At 58.3% G+C, this 11,334-nt stretch overlaps 1 protein-coding gene across 2 annotated transcripts; it reads left to right on the top strand.

The window, feature by feature from the left end:
• The first annotated feature begins 3,196 nt into the window (after positions 1 to 3,196).
• On the top strand, positions 3,197 to 11,173 carry HOMER3 (homer scaffold protein 3). 2 transcript variants are annotated; one of them, XM_060630713.3, is made up of 10 exons: positions 3,197 to 3,416; positions 5,141 to 5,222; positions 5,303 to 5,459; positions 5,706 to 5,837; positions 7,007 to 7,114; positions 8,186 to 8,307; positions 8,832 to 8,988; positions 9,308 to 9,418; positions 9,514 to 9,600; positions 10,704 to 11,173. In XM_060630713.3, the coding sequence occupies exons 2-10, from the start codon at positions 5,209 to 5,211 to the stop codon at positions 10,893 to 10,895; spliced, it is 1,080 nt and encodes a 359-aa protein (XP_060486696.3). In that variant the 5' UTR covers positions 3,197 to 3,416; positions 5,141 to 5,208; the 3' UTR covers positions 10,896 to 11,173. The 2 variants fall into 2 exon arrangements, with proteins under 2 accessions (XP_060486696.3, XP_060486697.3); XM_060630714.3 differs by lacking the exon at positions 3,197 to 3,416 and adding an exon at positions 3,452 to 4,098.
• The last annotated feature ends 161 nt before the right edge of the window (positions 11,174 to 11,334 follow it).

The raw sequence follows: 11,334 nt of genomic DNA, 5'->3' as shown, positions 1-11,334 counted from the left end.
ATAGGGATCAGGGTTAGGTCAGAAGGAGGGAGTGTGTTGGGGAAGGTCTAGAGGGAGACACGGAAGGGCTTCTCAGAGAAGAGGGCATTGGAGGTGGGACTTTGAGGGACGAATAGGAGCTTTTCAGGAGGATAAGTTCTGGTGGCTGGCCCAACTGGCCACGGCTGGGGGAATGGGGAGACAGAGGAGGAGTGTGGCTGGGGGAGCATATAAGGGTCCCAGAGATAAAGATTTAGAAATCATCATGCCATTGGACCTCCTTCTGTCCTTGAAAGCTCATGCCTAGTTGGGATTCTTCAACCCCTGAAAGAAAATCTTAAGAATTTGGCTCAGGATCAAAAACCACATGCCCAGACGGCCAAGAATAAATATAATGTTTATAACAACCAGCATTTGTTAAGCTCCTGGGGTCATGCCCTTTGCACACAAAGACTTGTTGGGTCCTTACAGGAAACTTCAGAAGTGAGTACCATTTTTATGCCCATTTTATAGATGGAGTAACTAAGGCACAGAGAGGGAAAATGTCTTCTTTAAGGCCACACTGCTGGTAAGAGGCAGGGCTGAGATGCACTCCCTGGTCACGTGACTCTGGAGACCATCAAGGATCAATACTGGGGTTTGGGGAGCCTCTCCTCCTTGAAGCATTTAAAGAGTTCCTGCTGCAGGTCAGTCCTGCTCTAGGTGTCGGGATAGAACCACAGAAGAGGTGGCTAGGAACCAAATCATGTCATAAACGGATCGAAGTGGCCACTGTCCTCCATACCATGAGATTGGGCATGTGGCTTTGGGGAAGAGTGACAGACTTCCCCTGATCTGGTGGGACAGGAACCCTCCAGGGAAGAGAGACAATTTAGCTTCAGTCCAAAGGTGGGTCCGATTTAACTAGGCAGAGGCCAGAGACTAACCCGGAAGAGCCACTCTGCAAATGCAGCTTCTCTAGAGCCAAATAAACTTGTTCTACTCTCTGCTTGGTCCCCTCTGTGACAGGAAGTTCATTTTCTGATATCCTCCCTCAGCACCAAGGGAAAGCTGTCGCTCATAATCAGTCACCCTGGGGTGGTGGCCTCTGCCCACACTGTAAGGACATCCCCAGGCAGAAGAGGTCTCAGACTGGGGTGGAGGTGGCAGCTTGGGGCAGCCATGCTCGGGGCAGTCTATACCCAGGGGAGAATGAGGAACTGCCATCTTCAGGTCAGGGCTGCTCAAGGTGAGCCCCAGCCCAACCCCTCCCGGAAGCCTGAGGGGGGCCTGGGAAGTGATTCAACTCCCACTCTCTCTCATGTCGTTGCCTTCTGCCCACACAAGGGGTAAAGTCTACCTGGGCCCCTCTCCTGGCCGCCCCCACAGAGCGGCCACATGGCCATGGCCCTGCAGCCGGCCAGCACTCGGCACACCCTGAGTGGCTTCCAGAAGCCTTGGCCGTGTCGGCACCTTTCCCAGTTACTTAATTTTTTTTTGGTAATAAGGAAAAGTCACTCTTTGCACAGAACAGACGGTATTTTCTTTGTTCCCCACAATGTTCAAAGCGTTTTGTGGCTTCAGGCCTGAAAGCAAAGCCAAGTCCTTTGCTTGTGCAGATGCCTTGTGAAGTTAGAAGCAGCTGGGGAAACTGAGGCCGCAGGCTCCGTTTCCCTAGCATTGGTGAGCAGTTCCTCTCATACTGGCTGAGGCTGAGGCTCCAGGATGGGCCAGCCCTCCCCAAAATGCCCAGATCTGGTCACCACCCAAATAATAAACAGATAGTACAGGTCAGGGATCGCACAGAAAGTGATGGGGGCATAGCACAGAACACGGCGAGATCCCCCTCCAAGCCCAAGACAGAGAAGTTTCCAGGCGGAGAGGGGGCAGTGGTGCTGAGCCTGGAAGGACAAGGCGGAGTATATGCCTCCAGAAAGGTGGAAGGATCCGGTTGGGCAAAGACCTGAAGCGAAATAAACCCTGATCTTGGCCTGGGAATAAGTCTCCGGAAACGACATGACCAGGAATTCACCTAAAAGTAATTTGAAGATAGCTACCAGCCTAGATGTAGGATTCTTGTCAGGGAAAACAGAAATAAAGGAACAGAGAAAGGAGACGGGACGAAGAAGGTGAAAAACAAAACCTGTGAGGTGGTCGGCAAGCTCAAACATGAGGTTCAGGCAGCTCTCTGCCCATGGATCCCGGTCCCCTTGCTTTAATAAAATCACCTTTTTTTGCACCGAAAACATAACAAGACAAAACAAAACATGAGGTTCAGAACTTTAGGGAACTGTGGGCCTTGGTTCTGAGGAGCTGGCGTGCCTCTGTCCATGAACCCCATGGCACTGTGTGACTTTGGAGGAGTCCAGAGAAAGGGCAGCCACAGGACTGACCAGCGGGCCCCACAGGTGGACTTGGGCCTGGGGAGGCTGAGCCTGGCTCAGCTCCAGAAGGACCCTCTCCTGGCAAGTGCATGAAGGGCTCCTTCTGACCCAGGCCCGAGGACCTCCAGGGGATTCACTCATTCGGTGGCAACCAGGCCCCAATGTTCCCTCTGCCCTAGGTTCTGGGACCCTATAGCATAGCAGTGCTGATAATCTAACCATGGCTGGCACTGTTAAACCATCCTCTTGAGGGAGACCAGGTGGACAGAAGCCCGTCCCCAACTGGGGATCAGAGCTGGGTGGGAAGTCAAGCAGGAAGGATTCTGAACGGTGCACCCCTGATCAAGCCTCATTAAGTGCCTGCTGTTTGTCTCTCTCTCTCAGCCTCTTCCAGCCTGTTTCTCTTTCATTTCCTGGTAACACCTACTGAGCACCTACTGTGTGCAGGCACCCACCTCTGTGCGGTAGAGAGGCCCCTGCCCCTGGATCCCTGTCAAGTGGAGAGGGAATCCCATCAAAAGCAGAAGGTCATGACCTCAGGCAGTGAGAAACGTGGGCAGCAGTGACCTGGAGGGTCAAGGCCACCCCTGACGGGACGGTGAAGCCACACGCTCCTTCTGTCTCCTGTGTCTCTCCCCCGTCTTTCTATCTCTGGGTCTGGGTCTCTGTCCCCATCCCCACCCCCTGTCCCTCTTCCCCGTCCTTAACCCCTTCCCCGCCGCTCCTCTCCCGCCTTCCTCCCAGCTTCCGCCCCTCCCTCTCCCCCCCCCCCCCCGCCGCGGAGGGCCGGCAGGGGGCGCTGCGGGGCAGCCTCGGAGGCCCGGGGAGGCGGGGCGGGCGGCGGCCGCGTCGGGACCGGCCGCGATGGGACCGGAGGCGGCGCGGGCGGCGGCGGAGGCGCAGACAAAGGCGCGGGCGGTGCGGAGGGCGGCGCGGAGGGCGGCGCGGAGGGCGGCGCGGAGGGCGCGGGCCCCGGAGCCAGCAAGCGAACGGGGCGCCCGGCTGCGGGGAGTCGGCGCCGCGGGGCAGCACCCGACTCGCGCCCGGACACTCGCGGGGCGCCGAGCCCGCAGGGTGAGCCCGGCTGTCCGAGCCTGCGTCGGGGACGCGGGGGCCCGCGAGGTTCTAGGGCCGGGGGAGGGCGCGGGGGTCCCCGAAGTTCCGGACACGGAGGCTGGGTGCGGCTCGGGGAGCCCCGAAGTTCCAGGGCTTGAGAGGGCGCAGGGGCCCCGAAGTTCCGGAGTCGGGGTCGAAGAGGGCACAGTGCGAGGGGTTCCCAAAGTTCCGGACCCGGCGTTGGAGGAGACTGCGGTGTCCCCGACGTTCCGGGCCTGGGAGAGGGAGGCGGCACGAGGGGATCCCGAAATTCCGGACCCGAGGCTGGAGAGGTGGCAGGGAATCCCCGAAATTTAGCAGTCGGAGGTGGCGCGAGGGATCCCCGAAGTTCTGGGGCTGGCGTTGGAGGAGGCGGAGAATGTGTCCCCGAAGTTCTGGACCCGGAGTTGGGGGGCGTTGCGCCCGTCTCGGAAGTTCCCTGGTCGAGGGTGGCACTTCCCGAAGTTGGGGCGCGCATTGGGCGCCCCGCTTCTGACGCGGATGGGAACTGCTTCCTTACTGAATATCAGGCCCCCCGGACTGGGACGCATGGGGTGGGGCTTCGCCCCCACACGCGATTGGGGATCCTGGGCACCGGGCGGGGTCGGGGCCTCCTTCGGGAGCCCCGCGGCCGGAGGCGTCTGAGGCACATGACTAGTTGGTGAGTAACTTTCCCCAAAGCTGCAAGTCTCGGCAGGACTGTCAGGACCGGAAGGGCCTGTGTTCCTGGGACCCCTGCACCCTGGAACCCTGCTTCGACCCAGGACCCGCTCCCAGCCCGGGCCAGAGCTGCCGCCCCTCCCCCACCCAGGGGCTCCGGTTTCAGACCCTGTGACCGGGGCAGCAGCTGCCCAGGACAGGGTGGGGGGGCATCCCTCCTCTGACCAAGGAGGCCGCTCCCCTGGGGCCTCCCTTCCCCCACTTTGCCACCTCCTTCCCCCAGGTCCCTCCTGGATCCTCCACGGATCCCCCTGGTACAGGTTTTGGGGGCACAGAGGTGAGGGTGGGGAATTCTCCAGGGCAACTCTTCCTGGTTTCTGTGGGGTTGTGGCTAGAGGAACCAAGAGAGGCTGGGGAGCCCCCTCTCCCAATCCTTGGTCCCACCCAGCCCTGCATGGATGGTATTGGGGTTGAGTGGTCATGGGCCATCTGGCACCAGAGTAAACTTGTTTGGCTACATCTTATCTTTTTAACTAGGCTGGGAGCTACCTGGGGGTTTGGACTTTGACTCCAAGATGTGCCTCTGCCCTAGAGTGGAAGCCGAGGTGTCTCTCTGTGGGTTCGGTGGGGGGACTGGTCTCCCAGTAGGCACCTGGTGATGCCCTACATTTTGATAGAGATCCTGGTTTGGGGAGTGATGAGTGAATGTGGCAGAAAATCCCAAGCGGGAGTTGGCCTTGGCCCTTCTCTACCCAGCCCCAAGATTGAGGGGGTTTCCCTGGGACTTCAGTACCTAGCATGCTGAGAAGTTTACACTGGGCTATCAGGGGCCACCTGGCTCCTCTTAGAGAGCCATCTCCTGCTCAAGGTGTTGTGAGAGCTTCCTCCAGGGCCGTTTTGCTCTGGGTGATCTGCCGATTCTCTCACCTTTTTGACTGAGGTTCTATGAATGGTGTATGTACTTGGTGGTGCTTCCTGAGGTTGGACCCGCTTGGTTTCCCTAAGCCTGTCCTGGGGAGACACAAGCCCCCTGTCCCCCACAGAGGCTGAAACCACACCTCCTGCCATCCTTTTGGCTGCCTCTTGGAGCCCACCCAGCCCAGCCTGACCAATGTCCACAGCCAGGTGAGTCCCTGCCTCCGGAGCTTGGCTCTGAGTCCCCCCCGGGGATGCCCAGCCCTGCTGAGAACACTCTCCCCATGCAGGGAGCAGCCCATCTTCAGCACAAGGGCGCACGTGTTCCAGATTGACCCGGCCACCAAGCGGAACTGGATCCCAGCGGGCAAGCACGCGCTCACTGTCTCCTACTTCTATGATGCCACCCGCAATGTCTACCGAATCATCAGCATTGGGGGTGCCAAGGTCCTGGCAGGGCCTGGGTGGGGTGGCAGGCCCAAGGGGTCTCAGCAACAGGCCTGGGTCTGGTCGTTGCCTTGCCGGGTGCCTGGGGGCTGGGGTCGGGGAGGAGCCCTGGATCAGTCTCCCTCCCGAAATGGCTCAGACCAAGGATCTCTGAGGAGCTAAGACAAAGTGATCCACTGGGGGTTTCGTATTCATTATTATCGTCAGTCTCATCAACCTTAAACTTTGCTCCCCACCTCTCCCCAGGCCATCATCAACAGCACTGTCACCCCCAACATGACCTTTACCAAAACCTCCCAGAAGTTTGGACAGTGGGCAGACAGTCGTGCCAACACTGTCTATGGCCTCGGCTTTGCTTCTGAGCAGCATCTGACCCAGGTGGGCTGGTAGGATGACACGGTGGGAGGGATGGAGCTGGGCCTATGTCTTGTGGGTATCCTGGGGCCCCTGGGCAGGTACTGGGTTTCCAGTCTTCCCAGCTGTAGAATGGGTATCAGAAAAAGCCGGAAGTCCCTTCCTGGTTCCCTGGCTCGTGTCTCAGCTCTGCTGGCCACTTGTTCCAATTTTGGACACACCCTACCCTTCTCTGGGTGCCTGGGATGGGCTAAGAGTTCCCTCACACACCCTAGCCCTACCTTCATCATTGCCTCCCTCCACCCTCTGCTGTCTCTAGGCTTCAGTATTGTCTCATCCATTGTTTCCCTGGATGGTTTAGTGCTTTCTGATTCCTAATGAGATCGTGAGGATTTTCTTCTCTTCTAGAAGCTTTAATTTTCCTTTCAAATTTAGGTCTTGAATTAATTTCTGTGGGTGGTATAAGGTAGGAGTATTTTTTCCCACTGAGTATTCAGTTGCTGTTAGACTGTTTTTTGAAAAGATCATCCCCCTTCCCTCCCCCCACCCCCCACCGCAATGAATTGCACTGGCCCCTTTGCCCCAATCAAGTGACTGTGTGTATGTACATGTTTTCTTTAAAGAATGTATTTTCACACTAAGGAAATTTATTTTAAGATGAAAAACAGTGAGTGTGTCCTACCCCAACTGGAAAACTGGTATAAGTGGTAAATGTAAACATAAGTACAGTGAAAATGAGAAAAGGGTGATTTACTTGCCCACTGGCTACAGGTGCCTCTAAGAGGCTCTGAGCCCAAGAGCTGCTTTCTCTTTGTCATAAAAAGATATTCACAAGTGTCCCAGGCATTCCAGACAGCACTCACCTGAGGCTCTCCTTGCTGAAATAAGCCTGACAGAGAGGAAAAGGGGATCGATCCCTTTTTCAAGGTGCCTCAATGTAATACACTTCCGTGAACATCCCACCCTCCGCCATGATACTCAATCTGATCACTGGGGACATTTTCTAAGCCTTCTTACCACTCTTCTAGTTCATGAGATGAACTAGTTCATGAGATGCGCCTGAAGTCGCCTCCATAGTGACACGGCTGGTGCTGGGGGTGGGGGGTGAGGGTGACCTAATGGGGCTCTGGGAGAGGGGGCTGAGTTTTCTTTGTTTGTTCTGCCTTTCCCCCGCTCCCCCAACCCCACCCCAGTTTGCTGAGAAGTTCCAGGAAGTGAAGGAAGCAGCGAGGCTGGCAAGGGAGAAATCTCAGGATGGCGGGGAGCTCACCAGTCCAGCCCTGGGACTCACTTCCCACCAGGTCAGCACTCCTTGTCCCATGCCTGCCAGTCACTCAACTGCTATTGAGGGTCCAGGTGCTGTGCGCGTGCCCAAGACCATATGCTCACAGATTGTGTAAAGCTAGACCTGTAGCAGAAGCCTTGGAGGAAAAGTGTCAGGAGCACATTCTGGGCAGCTGGCCTAGCCTTAGATCAGGGGAGGCCTAGAAACCAGCTTGGGGCACCTGGGTGGCTCAGTCGGCTGAGTGTCTGACTGCAGCTCAGGTCATGATCTCAGGGTTCGCAAGTTCAAACGCCTCGTCAGGCTTGCTGCTGTCGCACAGAGCCTGCTTTGGATCCTCTGTCCCCCTCTCTCTCTGCTCCTCCCCCACTCGCACTCTCTATCAAAAATAAACGTTAAGGAAGGAAGGAAGGAAGGAAGGAAGGAAGGAAGAGAAAGAAATCAGCTTAGATGGCAGAGTAAAAACCTGAAGGTTGAAATGGCTAAGTAGAGGGGTAGAGTAAAAAAAATTGTCCCTGGGGCACTTTCCCCTATTAATTTATTCAGCATGATCTACTGACCACCTACTGTGTGGGAAAGAGGGTTTGGGAGTTGAAAAAGTAGGCTGGTCCCTGCCCTCAGGGCTCATGGTCCAGGCTGGGAGGGGGATTTATAATGAATTCAGCCTAGTAGAAGGCTTCCTGTCAGAATCTTAAAAGCATGTTGAAATTTGGCCCCAGGGAAGGGCATTGCTGTGAAGGAATAGCATAGAGATTTCACATTGCCCCCACCCCCTTGCAGATTTTGAATATCTCAGTGGGTTTATTTAGACCAGCAGGCATCAAGTGCGCTCCTGGGAGCTTGGTGAGAGCCCAGGCAGGCAAGGTGGGGGTACAGTGCTCAGAACTCTGGTCCAGGGACCATGGGGAGCCAGAGAGGGTGGAAGAGGAGAGGAGGGGCGCGCTCCCATCCCAGTGCTGGAAAGGACCCCTGTCCTCAGTCACAACCCCAGTAACATCAACCCTGACCCCAGCCATGACCTGACTGGTCCTTGACTGAAGCCACCACCCCCCCCCCCACAGTGTGACCCCGCTTCTGCCCACGCCTTTAGGTGCCCCCAAGTCCTCTCGTCAGCGCCAACGGCCCCGGCGACGAGAAACTGTTCCGTAGCCAGAGCGCGGACGTCCCCGGCCCCGCAGAGCGCGAGCGGCTCAAGAAGATGCTGTCCGAGGGGTGAGGGGGTAGGGCCGGGCATAGGGCGTGGCAGGACTGCTGGCACGGAGAGGGACTTCTCTGAAGTCGAAGGGCGGCGGGATCTGTGTACCCAAGGCCGGGGGAAGGAGAGGCGCCTGACTCGGATCCTGCCCCTTCTGGAGCCGACCTCTCCCCTGGAACGCGCTCCCGCTTTGACCACGCCCTCTCGGGGCGGACCCTGCCCCTACCTCGCCGGCTCCTCGGGGCTAACCCTGCCTCTTTTACGCCTCCCCGGCCAAATTCTAACCCCCCGGGTGCCTCCCCACCCTCACCCCGTTCTGCGCACACCCCGGCGGGCTGACCCCGCTCCCCATTCCGTCTGTCTCCCTGAGCCGACGCCAGGCACCTACTTTCACCTCGCCCCCGACGAGATCACGCTACCCCGCGAAGTCCCCACCCACGGCCCCGCCCCCCAGCACCGCCCCGCCTCCGGCACCGTCCTGCCCTGCCCCCAAACGCAGTGCTGCCCAGCCTCGCCCCAGCCAACCCTCGCGTCCCTGCAGCTCCGTGGGCGAGGTGCAGTGGGAGGCCGAGTTCTTCGCGCTGCAGGACAGCAACAACAAGTTGGCGGGCGCCCTGCGAGAAGCCAACGCCGCCGCCGCCCAGTGGAGGCAGCAGCTGGAGGCCCAGCGTGCAGAGGCCGAAAGGCTGCGGCAGCGGGTGAGGGGACCCCTCCCTCCCAGAGACGCTCAGTCCCCCCCCCCCCCCCCCCCCCCGGCAACTGTGGAGCCCCTGCCTCCGTCCTGGGTTCACTGCCTGGATGTGTGATCTCAAGGCTGTTCCCCTGAGCCTCAGTTTCTTGTTCTGTAGTACGGGTTTGAGATCATGTCACTCTTTGTCAAACCCTGAAGTCCTGCCTGCTTCAAATCAGAGGGGATGAGTACCTCGTCACAGGTGTGCCTGAGCAAGGGGCAGATTCCCCGGGGGTCAGGAGAGCGCAGGCTGGGGGTCTCAGGGGCTGACATGCCTGTCCACACAGGTAGCAGAGCTGGAGGCCCAGGCAGCCGCGGAGCCACCCTCAGTCAGTGAGAAGGAAGGGCCAGGCCAGTCACTGGAGCAGCTGGAGGCACTAGTGGAAACCAAGGACCAGGTGAGGGCTGAGTGCGTGTCCCTGGGCTTCACCTTCCCTGACCCCTCACGAGGGAGCCAGGAACCCCAGAAGAGACCCTGGGAACCCTTCTCTAGGAGATCCAGACACTGAAGAGTCAGACCAGTGGGCCCCGCGACGCCCTGGACGCCACCGAGCGCGAGGAGACGCAGCAGAAGGTGCAGGTGTGTGTCGTTGCGGGGGGGGGGGGGGGTGTGCCTGCCGAGAGCCAGCCAGCCCCTGGGGGTGGGACAGACCTGGGATCTTTCCTTCCCGATGGGTCCTGGGCAGCTATGTGCCTCCCGAGCCTGTTTGTTCACCCGTAGGTGGGATCAGGAAGACAGTTACCTAAGGTTGTGAAGGACTGGGACGACCAGGTGCATGGAAAGCCTCAGTTGCAGCCAGTGTTTTGGAAAGGATGATCATCGGCACAGTTTTTCACATTCTTTCATTCGACAAGCCGTTTTCGAGTCCCTGCTGAATTCCCATGCTTGACCCCATCAAGTCCTCACACATCCCCAGCCTGAGATCAGGAGACTGCATTTGAGCCCAAGTCTGACTAGCCTGGCTTTTTTTTTTTTTTTTTAATGTTCATTTATTTTTGAGAGAAAGAGTGCATGAGAGAGTTTGGGGGAGGGGAGAGAGAGGGAGACAGTATTCGAAGCAGGCTGCTGGCTGACAGCAGGGAGCCTGATGTGGGGCTGGAATTCACAAACCCTGAGATCATGACCTGAGCCGAAGTTGGATGCTTAACTAACTGAGCCACCCAGGCGCCCCTGGCCTGGCTTTCATTGAAGACTTTATCTGAGAAATGTTCACGGGACACGTTCTGAGTCCCGCAGGTGAAGATGTCAAAGGCTCTAGTGACCCAGAAGAGAGAAGTTGGGGAAATGCTCCCTCTTGCCTCCTGGGCAGAGTGCACGGCATGTGCAAAGACCCTGAGGTGGGGAGACGCTCAACATAGTCAAGGACCCACAAGGAAGCCAGCGAGGCTGAGTTGGAATGAATAAGGAGAGGAAGGAGGGGAGTGGAGTTTGTTCCCAGCCTAATGGGGTCACAGGAGGGTTTTGAGCAGAAGAGGGATGTGATCAGTTCCATGACATTCAGATTGGCCAAGGGCCCATGGAGTGTCTTGGGCAGAAGCTGCAGGGAGGATAAGAGACTAAGGCATGGCATGGCCCAGAGTGGGGTCTGATGGGATGACACTCAGATGCTGGATGCCCCAGGCAGGGCTGGTGACCCTTAAGGCTTGTTGGGGCCTCAAATGCTGCCTATCCTCTCCCTGCAGGACCTGGAGACCCGCAACGCCGAGCTGGAGCACCAGCTGCGGGCAACGGAGCGCAGCTTGGAGGAGGCGCGGGCCGAGCGGGAACGGGCACGGGCTGAGGTGGGCCGGGCCGCACAGCTGCTGGACGTCAGGCTGTTTGAGCTGAGCGAGCTGCGGGAGGGCCTAGCCCGCCTGGCAGAGGGCACGCCCTGAACCTGGCTGCAGGGTCTGCGTGGGAGCCGGGGCCTGCAGGAGCTGGTTTTATACGCAGGATTCCCGCCTGGGGCACGAGCCGGGCCGCAGGCGGCACAGTGGGCCGTTCACCCTGGCAGGGACTGGGGGCCTAACTCAGCCCGGGGAGGGCCTGGCCATAATGCCTCAGCTGGCCCTGGCCGCTCACAGCTCAGGGGCTGTTTTGGGGCTTTTCGTTGTGTAGAATTTCTAGAATCCCCAGGGCACGTGCTGGTGCCCACATTACATTTCTAAGAGTGGCTGTGCCTGTGTGTGTTGTGTGGGCACCCAAGCATCTAACCGCCGTCCCTGGACCCCTCTACCTGCTTCCTCTGCGATGCACCTCGGCCGCCTTCAGGCCGTGTAGGGCTTAGTGAACCACTTGCCAGTGAGGAGAGGGAGTTTCAGAGCCTGATGAGCA

Source organism: Panthera onca, chromosome A2 (assembly GCF_046562875.1).
Source record: "Panthera onca isolate mPanOnc1 chromosome A2, mPanOnc1 haplotype 2, whole genome shotgun sequence".
NCBI lineage: Eukaryota > Metazoa > Chordata > Mammalia > Carnivora > Felidae > Panthera > Panthera onca.
The sequence above is the reverse complement of the archived record's forward strand: the minus strand, read 5'-3'. Positions and strand labels throughout refer to the sequence as shown.

Bases quoted from the DNA above. Each gene is read 5' to 3' on its own strand.
- HOMER3 (XM_060630713.3), top strand. The intron at 7,115-8,185 runs GTCAGCACTCCT...CCACGCCTTTAG, and splicing joins TGGGACTCACTTCCCACCAG to GTGCCCCCAAGTCCTCTCGT. The intron at 8,308-8,831 runs GTGAGGGGGTAG...GCGTCCCTGCAG, and splicing joins AAGAAGATGCTGTCCGAGGG to CTCCGTGGGCGAGGTGCAGT.